Source organism: Spea bombifrons, chromosome 4 (assembly GCF_027358695.1).
Source record: "Spea bombifrons isolate aSpeBom1 chromosome 4, aSpeBom1.2.pri, whole genome shotgun sequence".
NCBI lineage: Eukaryota > Metazoa > Chordata > Amphibia > Anura > Pelobatidae > Spea > Spea bombifrons.
In genome coordinates, this window is record NC_071090.1 from 26,944,662 (window position 1) to 26,965,184 (window position 20,523).

General features: G+C 40.3%; 1 protein-coding gene across 8 annotated transcripts in view; it reads right to left on the reverse strand.

Annotated features, from left to right (window-relative positions):
* RAPGEF6 (Rap guanine nucleotide exchange factor 6) overlaps nt 1-20,523 on the reverse strand; it is a 66,462-nt gene that overhangs the window by 23,884 nt on the left and 22,055 nt on the right. For 7 of the 8 annotated variants that reach the window (XM_053463313.1, XM_053463318.1, XM_053463311.1 and 4 more), the window contains exons 7-13: nt 12,992-13,123; nt 8,178-8,358; nt 7,511-7,647; nt 4,800-4,958; nt 2,940-3,092; nt 1,400-1,564; nt 40-147 (exon numbers count right to left, since the gene is read on the reverse strand). In XM_053463313.1, the coding sequence (XP_053319288.1) occupies nt 40-147; nt 1,400-1,564; nt 2,940-3,092; nt 4,800-4,958; nt 7,511-7,647; nt 8,178-8,358; nt 12,992-13,123 (1,035 nt within the window). Of the gene's footprint in view, nt 1-39; nt 148-1,399; nt 1,565-2,939; nt 3,093-4,799; nt 4,959-7,510; nt 7,648-8,177; nt 8,359-12,991; nt 13,124-17,606; nt 17,776-20,523 lie in introns of those variants that run through there. The other variant, XM_053463316.1, reaches the window with a different exon arrangement.

The following is a 20,523-nucleotide window of genomic DNA, read 5'->3' on the forward strand; positions in this document are numbered from 1 at the left end:
GGATTCAAATATTTTTAAGAAAAACAAACAATGGCATACCGCATTTTCAAGATTATTTTCAAACTCTTCCAGAAACTGTGTCATAGCTGGATCCCCTTCAAAATCATTAAAATGATTGTTAACCCAAAGAAGCACCACTCGTGTCACCTGTGTCAAAAATAAAAAGCGTACAATGTCATTTCTACGACCCTTCCGCTGTGTCGCCCTTACTGGGAGCGTTCAAACACGTGGCAACATTCTGTATATATCTATAGTAAGGGCACCCTATTTCAAACACAAACATAACACACAGGGCATACTAATGTAGATGAGTATTGTATATGACAAATATTTTCAAGTGGAAATGTAATTTCATCAATATAAAATTATTTAAATTTAAATACTAATATTGAATCTTATATGATAAAGGGAAATTCTTCACTGTGCGTAATAATGATCCAACTGCATAAAACATAGCTGGAGGACCATCTTAACTTTAGCTGAATGAAACACTCGCTGAGGCTGGGGCTTAATGAAGCACAGAGGTGATATCTCCAGGCGATTCATACCTGCCCATGATATGTAGTGCTTGGAAATCTAGACTGTCCTGTGACAGGGAGTACGAGTTGTTTCCGTTTTAGAAAACACTTGATTTTGACATCTACTTCATACTCAAATTCCAGTTAGTGTATAGAATTAAATTTCAGCTTTGACTGATTGTATCTGCTTAAATCACGCTTTGGTGGGGTGACTATTCAGGACAGCTCCCTTCCCCACTGGAGGTCTCAGTATCAAGACTTGCTCTGTGATGGTGGTAAAAATCACACATGTATTCTTCTTGGCCTTATCAGCTCCTAACACATGCAAGAGTTAAGGAGGAACTTGAAAGGATAAAAAGCAGGTATAGAAGAATGTCAGAACCCATTAAATGCACGGTGGTGTCTGCACAGAAATCCTTTAGGGATACAACTGTTAAAATGAAAATAATTTCCCAGGGTACGCAGAATCAAATTATAAAAGCAATACATAGATGTTTACTCCACGCAAAGACAGTGTAGGTGACAGCAGATGGCAGGGGAGGCACATATAATAAGAGTTTAACCACCATAATATAAATAATATAATACCATAATATAAATATAATTCCAATAATATACACAAAAGGTAGGGGGAGGTGCTGCAGCCCCACTGCACTACAGAAAATCATTATGGAGAGGACTCTACCCATGCATGAGAAATGTTGATCCCTGCTGGGTCCCCTTGGCCAACCACATGATGATATGCATATTTGGCTCTATAAGGGTAAAAAAAAAACAAAAAAACACTATAGTGTCTAAATCACTAGTTGAAGGCCAATAACAAAACAAGGTTATGGGCTGCTTTGTTGGGATTGTTGCTCTGTTTCTGAGAATCTACCAACCTTGTCTCGAAGACTGTCAACTTGAAACCATTCTAACAGTTTGCTCCCGATTTCCAATGGGCTTGAAAGGAATGTTCTGTAAGTTAAGAGGAAATCTTCTACGTAGGTTGGGTCAACTATGGAATGTTCTTCTATCAAGTGCATTATGAGTCTTTCAGGGGTACCCTAAAATACAAGAAAACAAATTCATAACGAAATCATACAACATACCATGTTTTCTTTTTGCTGAGAAAACGGGTAAACGTTCAATGATCATTTCAAACATATATTGTGAGGACAGCATGTTCCGCTTAAGAAAAAAGGTAGAAGCATTTAAAGAGAAATATAAAGCCATGCTATATTAATCAGCTAACTTTTCTGTCCCACCAGGCTTTGTAAATTTACCAACATTTGTAAAATTCTTTAGATACAGCACAAATGAAGTCTGGGGACCTGCAAACAGCAATGGGTTAAACCATCCACATCCCTATGCTCACATATCTTATAATAAAGGACCTTGCTGCAATAAATAATTCTAGCATGTGTGCCATTATTATAAGTTGCCAGGTGTTAGATTATTTAAAGGGGGACGTACCCAGGAAAACAATCCTTGGGCATAAAACGCAGTGCTGTACACACCGGTCTTATCTTATTTGGTTCCAATAAACGTCCTGTATCTGGAGACCTGGAGCCTGAACACATACATACGGCGAATATGCAGCTGCCTGAAAACACTTATTAAAACAGTTTTTGCATAAGAACATATTTCTGATACTAGTAATAAAATGGCGGATGTTCAAGGCTTCTTTGATTCAGTCTGAATTATTGCGTTTAAATTGGGAAAACACTGCTAGCGCATGCTTAGATGAAAGGACACATTTACATAACTCCAAGCGTCCTGTTTTCTGGGGACAGTCCTGATCCTCTAGCACTGTCCCACTTAGCTGCCTCACTGACCTGCTTGGGAGATCCTCTGATCTGCACCAGACCGGCCGAGGGAGCTCTTAAATCAAAAGGTCTGTGCTGTTACAGTAAAGTCCTCTACAAGCCACCCAAGTGACACTCTGAATCTAGGCACAGCAAGGTGGCTTTTGGGGATGATTGGAATCCACCTGATTCCACACAAGTCCCTGCTACTTCTCCGCATGACCCTTCCCACCTCCATCCAGACCCCGGCACAGGCGTCCTGATTTTGACAGCTGAAATGTTAGGGGTACGCAGCTAGTTCTCACGCTAGAGGTTCGTGAGTTGAAGCATACAGCCGCAAAGCGTAATCTGAGCATACACTGTAGGCGGTGGATAGCAGCATGCACAGCGTGTGTCCAAACGATGACATTTTAGTATAATTATTTTAATAAACTTATTGTGGATCACTAGAACATATACCTGTCTGCATGTCACTTTTTGTCACGAATTGATTAAAATAATAGATATAGTTTGGATTGTTCCATATACAAGGTTTCTACACAAACTATTAAAATGTCGAACCCTTAAACAGATACACGGATAAAGACAACAACCATTCTATTAACAACCTAAACAAATTCTAAACATCTCTTACCTGAATAACTATGTGACCTTTGCGAGTACCGCTGCGATCCAGCTCCCGGTGCTCATTGACCATAACAATCTCTCCTCTTTCTTTAATCTTGTGGGTGTTCTTTTCCACATGGTTTAATATCCGCCAGTAATCCTGTTGTGCTATACACACGAACTGTCCCAGAAAAATGTGTGGACAATTAAGAAACCTATAATACATAAAGATATCTCCGTGCACCAGCGCCGGGCATATACAATCCAACAGCGACAGGTCATTCGATATGGGTCTGATCCATACTCCGTTAGCCAGTTTTCGCACCATTTCATGATTCAGTTTAAAGCCACCCCAAAAAGCACTTCATGGAGACAGAAAGAAACGCGACAGAAATATAGCGTTTCTGGAAATGAAACCCTGAGCTAAAACTAAAGTTCATTTCCTAAAAGCAGGCAAGCAAAATGTGAATTATAAGTGCTGATAAGTCAAATTCTGAGAAAACTTCCCTATTCGTAAAAAAGTAAATGAAAAGATTTCTGATCTGTACATATCTACAATTGTTCACAAAGTGCATTTCTTTCACCTTTTATGATCCAAGTAATTTAGGTCACCTCCTTCAATAAACGACTGTTATTTTAACATTTTCTAAAACCAGAAAGATTTACTGTTACATTTTATTATAAGTTAATTGGCAGTGACATAACTACAGGGGTCACAACTGTGACGGGTCCACATCGGAAAGGCCCTTTCAAAACAGTTTTGAAATGTCACGAGGAGTCAGGCTACTTCACATGACCCTGCTTGAATTTGTATGTGTAAGGGTGTGTGTGTGTGTGTGTGTGTGTGTGTGTGTGTGTGTTTGTGTACACACACACACATCTATGCTCACACACACTTATACATACACATCTATGCTCACACACACAGATGTGTATGTATAAGTGTGTGTGAGCACGTATATGTAAATGGGGTGAGATGGCGTGTTAGCATGAGTGGTGTCAGAGGGAGTGTGTGTGTTAGAATGAGTTTATACATTTGTGTTACCGAGTATGAGTAAGTGTGTGTTAGCATGTATACATATGTATAAGTGTGATTAGATACGTGTGCCATAGTGTATGTTGAAGGGGAGGCAAGGGGCAATGATGCCACAGATAAGTTGCTTGGGAAACAATACAACATAAAAAAGAAAATGTAACCTATAAAACAAGATGAGGAGTTTTTTGTTTGTTAGTAAAGAGGAACCATAAACAACTCACATGATACAAGGAAGTGAGAAAAGAACAGTGTATGATCAACAAAATATATTTATATATTTAAAATAAGCTTTTACAAAAAGACCTGACCTGTGCGCCTCTACTTATGTTATGATTGTTTAGCCGATCACTGCACACGGCCATTCCAAACTTTGAAGAGACCAGGGAGCACGTTATTAATACATTTAAATAATAAGTTATTTGTGACAGTGGTGGGAGGGAGTTGAAACATTTAACTATGTTTTAAGAAGCAATCCTCATGTTAGGCAGCACTCAAATTCTTGGTGCCCGAATAGGACTCTACCTGATCCAAAACAACAAAATTAAAAAAACGACATTGCAACATTTCCATCCAACTAGAGGCTTGAAAGAGATCCTGTAGTCGGATCGAAACATTGCCACGCGGAGGCCAGTTACGCCGGCCTTGCATAAGCCATATCTTACAAGACGACTTTCAAAAAACTACATATGATTACTATGCAATATGCAGGAGAGGCCCCACTGGGAATGACCTTTCCAAATACATAGTAAATAATTACGAGGCTGCATGGGACATCCATATAGTTAAATAAATAGTTAAATAGTTAAATATAAAAGTTTCAAGAAAAATATCGAAGTCATGGTTGCGACATACCTGGCAGTCATCCACTTTCGTTTTCACAACTCCATTCATGTACTGCTTATCCAAAGATGGATTGATCCCAAAACTGTTTCCCATGCACAGATTTTCACTTTTTCCATCTGGGTAGGAGATTTCCACAGTGCCGTTTAGAATAACGTACCAAGAGTCCAGCTGTGGAGAGATCATACACCTTTCAAGAAATTATAATTCAATGAACAATGATCGCTTGCAACCCAATCTCTCACTGAAGCCAGACCTCCGGTTTGGAGGTTGATCAATAGCTGTGTTTTCCTTTAAAAACTATAGTTAGGTGTAAGTCTACAAAACTCATTGAGTGGGTCATTTTACTCCCGTTTCTACGTTTAACGTAGTGTAAACTTCACATTAGAGTCCTCATTCTAAGTTGTTTGTTAGAAGACAGCACACCTTGTTACCCTTGTTTAAGGCACCAAACGCCATGTTTGGTTTTCTGTAGATTCAGCTTTGCAAGTAAATGTAAAGAAAAGAAGAATACAGCTTTGGTAAATTTGCAGACCTCTAGCTTGGTAATTTTAGGGTTCGTTTCTGTTCCTTTTCCTCTCACTTTTTGAGCCAAGTGGTTAGTTCTATAAACACTCTTTATTATCATGAAACTTGAATTTCCCAACAGCTAGGCTTGAAAGCCTTCAATCTATTATACTTCAGTTATCCAATAAAAGGTATTATCTTTACTAAATCTGACACTGGCCAAGGCTTCTCTACTTCTTTTTGTAACATGGTACAATTACCAGCTTTTAATATTCTGGAAGTACTTTTGTCAGTTAAATAATTCTGTTGCTTTTGCCAGAACAATCTGCAGCTCTTAATAAATTTGGGTGTATCCCATCTGGTCTGATTTATCTGTTTTTACTTTGGAGAGTTCTTGCAGAACTGCTGTAAACACTTGTTTTATGCGTCTCACTCCCCCCCCCATAAATGAGGTCCTTTCGCCACTTCTGTAAAAATTTAGCATACATATTTATTCAGGCAGCGAGTCTGATATTCTCACATCTCATTCATACTTCTTCTATACGTCTTCAGAGTACAACAGTGGTTTATTTTTTCTTTTAGTCTTACTAACACGTTTAATGCAATGTTCTGCTGCCACACATTTTAAATAGTTTCTCCTGGAGATAGGGGAGATTAAAATCCCCAATAAAGAGATTCATCTTTCAGTGTTCAACTACCAGATGATCAAACTGCTGTGTTTGTCTAGGGGGTCTTTGCTTCACACCTATGCAAACAACCATTTCACTTCGAATTTCTAAGGTTCCTCAAAACTGTCTCTAGACTCTCCTCTTCCTTCTCTGACTTCCGTCCTTTCTGTATAAATAGGATCCTGGTTTGACAATTTTCTAGTCTATTTCCTTATTGTATCAATAATAGCTACTGAATCCACATTCTCAATTCCATGGATCATGTGCAGGAAGTTCAGAAAGCACAAGTACACAGAACAAAGCAAGAGTTCAGCTCATAGCCAGCAAATACCATTCAAAAAAACACCTGGAGGTATAAATATTTAGGATTCCCTCACACTATACGGCCATAAATAACGTAGCCAACAACTACGCAAAGTTTCCCATCTTACTTTTCATGACTATATTGTTTACAAAGGTGAATTGCTGGGACTGTACTGCATTTTAACCAATGATATTCTCAAGCAATTTAAAGCCTTCTCTGGAGACCATCAATGAGGAACCTGGGTGGAAGGAGGATCTGCTAAACATGAAGCTCTGGTCAGAACCCGCAAATATGCACAGCACAAAAATCATACAAACTAGGGAAGCACACAAACTAAAGAGCATAAAAAGTATCTACAGTATCTCGCAAAAGCGAGTACACCCCTCACATTTTTGTAAATATTTTATTATATATCTTTTCGTGTAACAACACTGAAGAAATGGCACTCTGCTGCAATGTAAAGTAGTGAGTGTGCAGCCTGTGTAACAGTGTAAATTGGCTGTCCCCTCCAAATAACTCAACACACAACTATTAATGTCTAAAACCTGGTAACAAAAGTGAGTACATCCCTAAGTGGAAATGTCTAAATTATGCCCAATTAGCCATTTCCCCTCCCTGGTATCATGTGACTCGTTAGTGTTACAAGGTCTCAGGTGTGAATGGGGAGCAGGTGTGTTAAATTTGGTTTGTGGCTCTCACACTCTCTCATACTGGTCACTGGACGTTCAACATGGCACCTCATGGCACAGAACTCTCCGAGGATCAGACAAAGAATTGTTGCTCTACATAAAGATGGCCTACAGTTGATTGGAGGGGTGGAGAATAATAGGAAAGATGTTTCTTTAACTTGTGGCTCACACATGCACATTAAGCTATTAACCAGATCGTGGATGCGTGGTAAGCCTCTGACTGCGCCGGTCCGCCATTTTGGATGCAGCTGGATTTGCATCATGGAGCTTCGAGTCTGCCGACAAGAGACTCCTTGAGGATTCCCTGCTGCCTTGGCAAAGGAGGTAACAGCAAGTTTGGAGCCCAAATAATTGTAAGCAGCACATGACCACAAATGAATGCCGTTACACCAACATGAAAGGCAGCATAAACACCGAACACTTAAGAATATATTTGATAGCATAAGTAATACTGAAGGTGATATTGATAGCTTCCAATCAAGCAGGTTGCCATATATGAAATTGGGTATTTGACCACAATTAAGTACACATAAAACAACATATTGGGTAACTTACCTCTTGTCCATTATGGAGGATGGTAGCTCCTGCTTGTTCCACAACTTCAAAGATCATAACAGAGCAAAGTTTTCTTCTGACCGACATGGTCATGTTGACAAAAGCTGGGAGCTGATGCATAAATTCCAACAATTGCTCTATAAAAACAAGCCCACTTATATTGGCATGGTGTAACCACAGGTTATAGTAACAGCATCTTGTTATGCTATATGAACATTATATAAAATATTACATTACAATACATTTAATACAAACTATGCAGCTATTTTTCTCCTACTTAATGTCACTCTGTACCCTCTAGTAAGGGATTGTAGTGTAGAGAGGCAATTTGTCAGATGCTAGTCCAGAACAATGAGGACGTGATGGGAGTTTAGCCTTCAAAATCGGCTACAACAGTCTAAAATGGTGCCCCTCTAGTGAACGCTCGTACTTAACCCTAATTTTTCTTTAGCAAAATTAGCAAAAATTGAACCACTTCTTAAGTTAGCCTACCATGGGATATGTTGGAAACTATAACATTGACTGTGTGTGCAATATAGATGGATGTTGAGCATGTTACTTTATTATTAGAATTAGCAAATTAAGCTTCTGTCTAACTGAAGTCCTCGTCTGGCTGCCTCTTCCCAAACCAGGAAGCATTGGTATGAAAACATGTTTTTAATCTTACCGATATCGTCATCAGTTCGGTCGGTAGGATCCTTCTCGAGACACTCTCTCACAATATCTCGGCTGAGCAATGTATCTGACGCTCTATCGATATCTTCATCTTCTTCCTCTTCATCATCAGAGTCTACAGGGGCTTCAGGAAGCCCTGTGAGATCCACATCTCCAACTTCACTTTCTGTTGCCTAAAATGTAAATGGCATAATGTACATTTCTCTGACACTGCACCCAAAAACCGGAGTACCCTTAGCAGTTTGTCTTAAATTCCACATTTTCAGAGAGCAATCCCCTGGTTGAGACTTCCATGCTGGTTCTTATTTGGCCATAAAGCAAAATAATGTACTATGGTCAACTTACTTGCTTTAAATTCTATTGGACATATTTATCATTTTAAATGCCACTATAAATATTGCACCTTGATTTTATTGAAAAATATCCATAAGATAACTTTTTTTGAGATCACGAATGCTATTAAAACAAGCCTTTTTCAGATTATACATCCTGTATTGAAGATATTTGTTCGGAAGCGTAGGCGGTATAAAGAGTACATATTGTACAGATATGTACAGAAGATAAGGCAGTAACACAGTCACTTATTTCTGCTTCTCTTATCTATATCACCTTTTTGGGTTTTTTTTCCCCAGAATATGATCTTTGCTTAAACACTTCATGGCTCAGGGTTATTCCTACCCAAGTGACTGATTTTTTTCCCTTTTGTACCATTTGTATGTTATAAGAAACAGGGAAAAAATGCTGACAGAGGAGACCCCAGACTGTCTTATGAGTTATCTACCATGTACACGCAGGACAACGTCTCTGCAAAAACCAGAGAACGCCCTATAATGTCCACTTAGCATGCGATGGTTAGGATGTAATACTGCGTCCTATGGTCGTTAAGATGTTAACTGATTTCGAATAACGCCCATCCACAAAACCACTAATCACATCAGCCAAACCACGTACCCACCACCAATTGCTATAAAAAGCACAAAAAACATATTTGCATATGATTCCAAACGGGGGATGTCAAGGAATATTATGTGGCTACCAAACGAAACATCTAGAAAGCCACACTCTGAAACACTATTGGCTTTATTGACTTTGTAAAATTACCACGAGACGTATTTCCGTAAAATAAACGTATGCATTGGATAATTGCGCAAGGCAATAGTTTCAGTGCGTGTGTTCCAAAATAGCACTGTCAGCAATTAAAACATTTAAAACAATAAAAACTTTGAAATGTCTTGTTACTTTAATACATTGCCTAGGTACAAACAATTCATTTACTTAAGTGGATTTTTCCATTTAACAGTCCACAGAAAAAGAAGCGAAAAACAAAATGGGAGAACATCTCAGGGAAGAGAAACTGACCAAAAAAGAAAGAACAGAAAGTGTATATATATATGTGTATATATATATGTGTATATATATATATATGTGTATATATATATATATATATATATATATATATATATATATATATATATATATATATGTATATATATGTGTATATATATGTATATATGTATATATATGTATATATATGTATATACACATATACACATATATACACACACACACACACACCCACCCACAAACAAACACTAGTGGACTGACTGTGGATGGAGGTTCTTAGGACTCATAATGCTGCATAGCCCAAAACATTACATTTCCCAGGAGGCATCAGGTCAGGAAAGGTTAATGAACTAAATCCATTTGTGTGAAGGACGAGATGAGAAGTACAAAAGCAGTACATTTCTAACTGCTATAAAATAACAAAAGCACACATTTCCACAAAGCTCATGTCAATGGCAATAACATGAGCACAAGTTGGTTGTAGCTTTTTTTTACCGTCTCTCTGTTGAGACCAAAGACAGCCATGATCATATCACAAAAGCTGCAGAGCAAAGGTTTGATGTGATTAAGGCACTGAAGAGGTTAACGCTGTATGATTTCACTTATGGATTGGGAGGGGGTTAGATTTCGTCCCCTGTGATGGGAGTTGTGTTGTATGGTTGTTTAGTGCTCATGTAGCTGTTCATTTCCATCTTTCTCCTTGATTTGATTGGGTTTTTTAGCGCTACAGACACTGCTGGATGTTGGACCGCTGTCCTTTGGGAGACACACGTACCGTCACCACCCTATCTAGAGACTATAGAAAGCTCTGTTGTGAATTTATTCATTTGAATCCCCCCTGGAACGGCTGACTGTGTTTTTGTGTCCAGCCAATCTGTATTCTCAATCACAGGTGATGGCTGATGCCGACACGGGGCTTCCCCCACACTTGCTGAACTAACCAAAGCTAAATCCATTTTTTTATATCATTTGACATAATAAATTACATTTAATTGCACGAACGTGTATTTTTTTTCCTGACGAACCACCTTTGGTTTTAAAAGTGGGATCCTGAAGTAGTCTATTACCAAACATGTTTTTGAAGCTTCAGGAAGGGGGTATTAAAGAGCCTCACACACTCCCTAGTTGGGTGTCTACAGTAGTTCCGGATCCTGGACCCCTATAGCCCTGAATGTTAGAAGTAGGTTGCAGGACAGACACCAGATGACCGTGTACAGGATGCTGTCCATTTCGTGTTTTTTACGGTACTTCCCAGAGGAGCAGAAGGCCACTGCGTCTGGAGTGGATATTGCAGCAGATGTTCTCTCAATCTACCTGCTGTTCGAGTTGGAACTGTGACATTTTGAAGAGTACAATAAAAGATAAGCAAACACACTGATTTAGGCTTTCTTGTCCAACATCAGTGTCCGACCTCACAAATGCTTTACTGGATGGATTCCCACAAAAACACTCAAAAGTCCTATGAAAAGCTTTCCCAAAAGGATCGATGCTGTTATAGCTGCAAAGGGGGGACCAACTTTATATTAATGTCTATGCATTTAGAAAGCAACACCATAGAAGTCCCCATTGGTGTAATGGTAAGGTATCCCAGTACTGTATAGCATACAATATATGGAGAAAAGTATCACACGTTCATATACAAAAACTTCTCTGCCTATCCCATGGAATCCCCTAAACTCGCTTACTAGCTCCCTCTTACTTTTCAGTCTGTTCATGAGCCCAGTAATAATATTTCAACAATATTTACAGAGACTGTTGTGTTTTAATGTACTGATGTCAATATGGACTCGGATATGCACTCCCCATTGAGGGTATTCTTTTTCCATGTTTTCAGTGTAAGTATTTAAATAGCTATATTTGTAGCTTGTTAAGTTTCTTGAAAGTTTTCTTTTGATAGATTGTATCGAGTTTGTCTATATTCCAAAATTAGCTTGGATGGTTACGCTGGACCTCTATGGTATGTCCATCATTTAAAGGTATATTTACTTAGGTTCATCAAATAGGTATGTATTTTTCCATTGATTACTCTGTTTACCTGGGTAAAATAAACTAAAAATGGCTTTGTTTAAGGATAATTGTCTACATATCATCGAAAACACCAGTTGATGAAAACACCAGTTGATGATATCCAGCCCCCGCAGGAGTTTTCAGTGTTGCTGAATCCCTCAATATCTATGCATTACAGCAACATTGTTTGGGAAAATAAAGCTATCTTTGATCACTTTCTAAACCAAATCAAACCCCATGATGTGCCAGGTACATCAATTGTCATTTAAGGAGATGCATGTACGTAACGTGCCTGACACGCCAATGGTCGTTAAGGGGTTAGTTAGAACTGAGCTGAGGGCCTATTCTGGCCGGTTTATACGAAGGGTTTATAGTGCCTTTGTAAACGTGATGCTGATGGCTACCTCCTTTCGGCGAGCATTTGATAACTCAGATTATTGTAATGGTTCTGATTTAGATTGTTTCCTCTAGTTCAGGTCTCCAGTTTTGAAATGTTGTCCTGAACATGACTATGCCTATTCCCCACTTCTGACAATCTAGATATATTTTTTGCAGGGCAGCGTTTCCCAAACCCTTCAACTTATATGTATAAGTGTTCACGTACCATCTCCCACAACCACCTTTAAGAGAACTTGGCACTTATCCCAGGAATAGAACAATTTGAACAACCATAATCTAGTGAAGTACAAATAGCTACTGTGTTCTGTGCTTGCCAGTGGAGATCAGAGCAAGGAGTACGCAGGTCCTGCTGCCTCCAATGAGTGAGTAGAGGGGGCAGCTGTCCTTTCCATTGGCTCCCCCACCCCAACACCCTTATATTTAGTTGAGATATTGGCGGTTTATTCAGTTTTAAATAGTATTTTACTTCTCTAGCTTGGAGGGGCACTTGAAAAAAAACACACCTGGAAGTCACTTCCTAAATTTTAGACCAACTTTCTTTAACCCAATTACACAGGCTGAAAACTAAAGCAATGGGCAATTTCATTCATTTAGTTATGCAAAAAGATAAAGATTAATGTGCCCCTTTAATTTTTTTTGTCCCTTGTCCCAATTTTTTTCCCCTCCACTTAAATGTACTACAGTGCTCGAGGAAGCCTCATACAGAATGAATGTTTAATAAAGTACTTTGTAAGTACTTTAAAATGCATTAATTAAAGCTTAACGAAAAACAACATTTCCTTTTTAGCAGAATCTGCAATGGAACACCTCCTCTGTGGTAACTTGCACTTGCAAGGGGGGACGCCAATGATATTTAAAGGGACCACTCAAGCGATTGCGTGCATCAAAGTGCACAGGACGGCTTGGCCTTAATGCCATTTTAAAGAAACACACAAAAGTGTTTCAAAGTGGCATACAACACTTGACAAACATTTTATACATTTTAGAAGCTTTTTTTCCCAAGACAACAATCAGAGAAGGTAGAAACTGTCAGAAGGAAAATATATATTCTGTTACCTGATAGATGTCAGACAGGCTGCTGCTTCCAGAGTCACTGGCAATGCTGCATACGGATTGACTGGAGGGAACATGAGAAACCTGGGCATGTGGGTTGTCTGTAAGATGCATCTTGGAAAGGTCTGTAGGCAGCTGAAAAAAATAAAAGTATGTGACAGTAAGTATTGTGGATCTTACAGAAACATCTTGGGGAGAGAATAAGCAAGTTACTGAAATAATTCTAAAGATACAGCTTGGCCACTTTATTAGGTACACCTTGCCAATACCGGGTTGGACCCCCTTTTGCCTTCAGAATTGCCGTCATTCTTCGTGGAATACTTTCTACAAGGTGCTGGAAACATCAGATATTTTGTCCCATATTGACATGATGGCATCACGCAGTTGCTGCAGATTTGTCGCCTGCACATGCATGGTGTGAATCTCACGCATCCCAAATAGGGCTGCAACTAACGATTATTTTAATAATCGATTAGTTGGCCGATTATTTTTTCGATTAATCGATTAATCGGATAAAAAAAACAATATGCAAATTTTTCATTTATTTAAAATAATTTAATGAACTGGATGTTAAAAAACAACTTAAAATTTACATTAACATTCTTATTTTGTTATGATGTAATAAAAAACAATATTTTCAAAGTACAAGAACCCAAACACAATATTTATGAAACAAAATAACCCCAAACATTCTGAAAAGAGGTGGACTATTACTGTTCAAGAAACTTTGCCCCAGCCCTGGCACTTTGCACCCAGCACTTTGCCCCAGCCCTGGCACTTTGCACCCAGCAAGCACTTTGCACCCAGCACTCAGCACTTTGCACCCAGCCCTGGCACTTTGCACCCAGCACTTTGTACCCAGCACTCAGCACTTTGCACCCAGCACTTTGCCCCAGCCCTGGCACTTTGCACCCAGCAAGCACTTTGCACCAGCACTTTGCACTTTGCACCCAGCCCTGGCACTTTGCAGCCAGCCCTGGCACTTTGTACCCAGCACTGGCACTTTGCACCCAGCACTTTGCACTGCGCCCCTGCACCCAGTCTCCAACTCTGCCCTGCACCCAGCCCTGCCCCCACATTCTGCCCTGCCCCCACACTCTGCCCTGCACCCACTCTGCCCTGCACCCACTCTGCCCTGCACCCACACTCACACCCTGCCCTGCATCCCCACCCCCACTCTGCCCTGCACCCAGTCTCCCACTCTGCCCTGCACCCACACTCACACCCTGCCCTGCATCCCCACCCCCACTCTGCCCTGCACCCAGTCTCCCACTCTGCCCTGCACCCACACTCACACCCTGCATCCCCACCCCCACTCTGCCCTGCACCCCCACCCCCACTCTGCTCTGCACCCACACTCACACCCTGCATCCCCTGAAACCCCACCCCCACCCCACCGTGGACCCCCACCCCCGCGAATCGCTCTGTGCGAATGGAGCCACTCGCACAGAGCGAACCGCTCTGTGCGAATGGAGCCACACGCACAGAGCGAACCGCTCTGTGCGAATGGAGCCACTCGCACAGAGCGAACCGCTCTGTGCGAATGGAGCCACTCGCACAGAGCGAACCGCTCTGTGCGAATGGAGCCACTCGCACAGAGCGAACCGCTCTGTGCGAATGGAGCCACTCGCACAGAGCGAATCGCTCTGTGCGAATGGCTCCATTCGCACAGAGCGATTCGCTCTGTGCGATCTGTGCACATAGACATGAAGAATACTTACCTCCGGAACGCGTCACATCCGTCACGTAGCTAGAAGGCGGAGACTGCAGAGCGTGTAGCAGAAGCGGGGAACGCTCGCGGAGGTAAGTAAAAGGAGCCGAGTGCTCCAACAACGAATCGATCACTCGATTAATCGATAACGGAAATCGTCGACAACGATTTCCGTTATCGATTATTATCGATTTTATCGATTCGTTGTTTCAGCCCTAATCCCAAAGGTGCTCTATTGGATTGAGATCTGGCGACTGTGGAGGTCATTGGAGTACAGTGAACTTATTGTCATGTTCAAGACACCAGTTTGAGATGTGAGCTTTATAACAGGGTGCATTATCCTGCTGGAAGTAGCCATCAGAAGATGGGTTCACTGTGGTCATAAAGGGATGGACATAGTCAGCAACAATACTCAGGTAGGCTGTCGCGTTTAAACAATGCTCAATTGGTGCTAAGGGGCCCAAAGTGTGCCAAGAAAATGTCTCCCACACCATTACACCACCAGCATGAACCGTTGATACAAGACAGGATGGATCCATGCTTTCATGTTGTTTACGCCAAAGTCTGACCCTGCCATCTGAATGTCGCAGCTGGAATCGAGAATCATCAGACCAGGCAACGTTCCAGTCTTCCATTGTCCAATTTTTCGGAGTCTCTGAGAATTGTAGCCTCAGTTTCCTGTTCTTAGCTGACAGGAGTAGCACCCAGTGTGGTCTTCTGCTGCTGTAGCCCATCTGCTTCAAGGTTCGATGTGTTGTGCGTTCAGAGATGGTATTCTGCATACCTTGGTTGTAACGAGTGGTTATTTGAGTTACTGTTGCCTGTCATCTCAAACCAGTCTGCCCGTTCTCCTCTGACCTCAACAAAGGCATTTTCGTCCACTCGCTGGATATTCTCTCTTTTTCGGACCATTCTCTGTAAACCCTAGAGATGGTTATGCATGAAAATCCCAGCAGTTTAACCCATTGATGATGCTCGGTTTGAACTTCAGTAAGTTGTCTTGACCATGTCTACATGCCCAAATGCATTGATTTGCTGCCATGTGATTGGCTGATTAGACATTTGTGTTAAAAAGCAACTGAACAGGTGTACCTAATAAAATGGCCAGTGTGCGGGTGCATATATATAATATTACTATTTTATTTCCTTCCTCTTGTTATACGGTTCTCCATTGTAGATGATCACATGGTAATCATCTGCATTCCTGTCCTCAGTATGTGTCAGCAAGGGGTTCATTAGAGATCCCAAATGTGTTTGAATTAGGTAAAGTTTTTACATGATTAAAAGATTATTTTCTAGGAAATATTCAACGGTGTTAGGAATATTTCATTTTAAGAGTGTAGGTGGAACAGCAACTTAAATGTGGAAAGGCTCAATGTTCCAGCCACTAATGTTCCATTATAAATGTTGCCTTTTTTCCCCTACATTTTTCTTCTTTAAGTAATACAAATGAAAAGCTTTAATGATTTATGTAGTTCAATCCTATGGGTTACGTAATAGCATAACAACCTTTTTGCCTACCTCAGCTTTGAGGTTATGGTGTTATAAATCACCACTCTCAGTAATTTAACCATATGGACCAACAGGGGGCTGCAACAGACAAAACCTCCCTGCTCTTTTCAGTTACATATGTGTCTATATTATGGGTTGGTTTTAAAAAATCTAATGTACATTCCTCTACAATAACATGCACAAGGAGGAGGCAAGTAGAAATTATTCTCTTTATTTATATAGCACCATCATATTCATCATTGCTGCACAATGTAATGTTCTATATAAAGTATCTTACATTACCGACATAGGATGCAGAGATGTGTGGCCTAGTTCACGGTCATATGGAGCAGTAGTGGGAGGGGAGTTAAAGACAGAAGTTCAATTCCCTAAATTCCCATATCTAAAGAATGCATGCAGTAAAATGTACTGGAATCCATGCAACATCTACTGCAATATGCAGTAAAAATAAAAAAAATAAATGTCAACAGCAATTAACAGATGTGGGAAAGCTGACTTGATGGACGCTTGTCTCTTTTCTGCCTATGTAACTACGTCACAAGATGATCACGTGAATAACATTACGGTAACAAAACCCTCTTGCTAAGATATCTAGGGAAAAAAAAAAACATTAATGCGCTGAGAAATTAGTTACGGTCGCTTGATAAAAAGTTTAGGTAGCGGGGTCAACTCAAGCCGTTCATTTAAAGTAATTTGCTGTTTAAGGAAAGAAGAAATAAAACATGCTGCTTAAGTCTGCCACTACTGCTCTTTAGAAAGAATACCGGTTTAATTACGGGAATCGTATTCCATTTGTTACATATTACATTACGTTCCTTAAAACGTATTGTTTTATCTCGCCAGGTTGGTTGAAGGGACAGTTTAATGTCCCCGACAGCCTCATCAAACAAGAATGCATTTTAGAGTACAAGTATAAAAAAAATACAAAAACCTTGGAGAGAAGCTGCAGCTCCCAGCATCCTCCATGTCTAACAATTCTTGCCACTGATTGGCTGCTTGAAATCAATGTAAGCACTTTCCCTGCATGTTCACGTGGGGACTTGTTATAACCCGCCCCCCCCCCCCTAGCAATGTTCTCCTCAATGCAGGAGTAAAGTATAAGTAAGTGGTAAGTATGTCAGGTGCACAGAAAATAACTCGGGGGCAGGGGAACGGGGCAAATGTATTTTCATTAAAGTGCAAGTGATGGATTAGGTGTCCCTTTTAAAGAGCTATTCACCATAACGATGCAATCATCATACAGCAGGTACCAACATATATTACATAGGAGAACATAAGCATGTAAATGAGTTCAAATAAATGTAATCTGGGACAGTAATAAAATAATGTTATATGAAAAAGATTAATGCAAAAGCAGAGCTAATAATGGACATATTCAAGTATATCAACGCTTACTTTGGAAGCCCAAGGCTGAAGACAGTTTGCATAGCATCTTACAAGGAAAGCCATTTCCTCAGCAAGTAAACTTCTCTTTATCCAGAAACAAGAGATTGTGGGGAACTAAGTGAATTTGCCAGAACCAGCAAAATCCGTAACTTCTTTTGAACGAGCTTCTCGCTGTGATTTCCACAATTGTAGACATGTATTCCGAAATGTTCCAATATTCCAGCGGTTGAAGCAAAAAGATGAACTACTGCAACCTGAGAGACCGAGAGGCTTCCCGGGTCACTCAGGACCAAAGATGTAAGAAGAAAGATTTCAATGAAAAGAACGGATTTCCAAAAAGGCACAGAACACAAAGACCTCAGGAGCAGCCACGGCCAAAAAACCCTTGCCATGTAATGCCGGAAATTAGCGTTGGCACCGACCACTGCGACGATTCCGAATCACATATTTCCATGGTCCGCGTTTCGGTTTACACTTCAAGCAGACCATAAGATTTCACAAACTGACACAGGCACTAAATCTGCTTTCTTCCTCGTTCAGTGTGAAGCAGCAGATTGGAAAGCGTAGCCCCCCTTGGAAGCGTGCAATGCAGAAACGATGCTGCAACAACCAGCCTTTAGACAAATGCAGGAACAATTCAAAAATACATTTTTCCATGAAAATCACACAGTGAAATCTGGTTTACAAAAAAGCAGAAGAAAAAAATAAATAAATAAGAGAAATCACTCTCACAGTATTAGTAAAACATAAAGCTTAAGTCCTTTAGCCTACTATCTTTTTCTCCAAGCAGCTCCCTATGGAGAAGCCTGCATCGATTGGATGATCGCAGCAAGATGAGATCTAATGGGGAGGGGGGAGTGGGAGGGGAGCAGCTAAAAGGATGACATCATCTATATAGAAAGCCTTTAGAAGCTGCATTAGATCAATTGGCCCTCTAAAGACTAACCGTAACAGAGTACGTCTGACACAGAACACACGATAGCAAAACACGCAAGGCTTCAGGTTGAATTTTGCATTTCATTACTTTTTTGGGCTTTATAAATATGCTCATAGTTTATAGGCAAACCATTAACATAAAGAACCCTTGCAGATATATGGAGTAACTCGATTAGCAGATTATATATACGGTAAACCGGTTTCAAAAGTATTGCAAATCACAATTAGGATATAATACATTAACCAAAGGCTCTTTTACACACGCCTGATAAGAAACGTGCATAAGCAATTTCAGTTTAGGATACAGAGCTAAATCCGCGCTTTTTATGTAAATGCAACCCTTGGAAATGAAAAACTAGACACACCTAGACAGAAGAATTTAGGAAGAATAATTTTAACCCCTTCTACCATGCAGTCACAAAATTAGTAAGCCACTACGACAGCGTGTTACGTCGTTAAATATGTCAGAATGTGTAAAAAAAAATGGTTTTTAAGTTAAATTTGAACCAAGGGCACAGGAAATATGACCCTTTTAAAAAGCACATCTCAAGTCTCGGCAGGGAAGGATTGCGTTTATATATCCTTGTTTCCCTAACACGGGAGATCAGTCCAAAGTGCCACATTTTAGGTACAGTTAATTGAATCTAAGCACATTGTTCTCCTAAAATGTGATTTTCCAAATGCATTCAGAACATAATGAAAATCCAAATAATAATAAAAATAGCAGCAACAACAATATTGATCGACTGCACAGTTCCATCAAAACACAACGTTACAGCAACAAATAATCCACAAGGCCATTAAACATACAAGATGTACAGCTTTGGACGCACTATTCTAAACTGACGTGCTTTATCAGGCACTAGAAAGTGATGCAGATTCAAAGCAAGCAGGACAGAGCCCCTACGCATTTATTTCAACCGTTTCATTCGATGCAGGGCTTTAAACACAATAACACTCAATGCATTGCCCCTGCATACATTATTTGGTGCTATATAAATAGATACATGTGATACTTGGATTGGAAGCCTCCGTGTGGCTATCCTCCTGGTGTTTGCCACCAGCTAACAGGACAGAAAGACAGACGTGTCTGTCCATTCATTCTTAAAGGCTGTTGACTAATGTTAATACTAGCAGTGGGCACTACTGGGTGAGAGGAAGCTTTCTCTCACCTTCATTAATGTCTGGCATGACTTAAAGGGCAACCCTAGTAAAACTAATAAAGTGTCTATAATCACTCCTTGAATGTCTGCCTGCCTGCCACCACTCTTTGAAGATAAGAATACCGGCACCCACTTTAAAAAATGCTGCTGATCTGTATTTTCATTTAGGAGGACCAAAGATTTCATCACGAAAGGTCCGTTTGTTTTGTGGATTAGGGTTGAGTTCCAGCCTCTTTACCTTTGTTGAGGTTAGTGTGCATGCACCTCCTTCGTTTTAGCTAGGCATGATATGACGTGGTCCCGGAGCCTTGGCCGTATTCCAAAAAATAGACAGGATTACACCGGAGGGCATTATTTGTTACTTTACACTCCTGACGGGAGGGAGTAAAGGTCTGGAGATTCAATTCTAAACGTTCAAGATAACCATGTCATGAATACGAGCTGCCAACACATGCACTTAGCAGAGGAGGCGAGCAAGAGAGTGATAGAGAAGAGAGTGAAACATTTATCCAGGGGACGGAGCACTCTCCAGGTGTCATAAAGGAGTAAGTAAAGGAGTAAGTACTGGGAGGGCAGGTAACCGTGGCTACTGCCAAACCAGGGTACCAGCCATATGATGAAGCCCACCTAAAAATAATGTCCTGTTCTTAATGCTAGCAGAATGGAGGTATGATTGAGGCACAATTATTAAGGCATAATACTTAACCGTTTTTACTTCTTTTGACAACATCCCAAAGTTGTTTTTAAGAGTTGCCATCATAAAATGAAGACTTCAGATGCCTTTTCTACAACCATGTTTCTGGTAAACACAATGAATGCCAATTTAA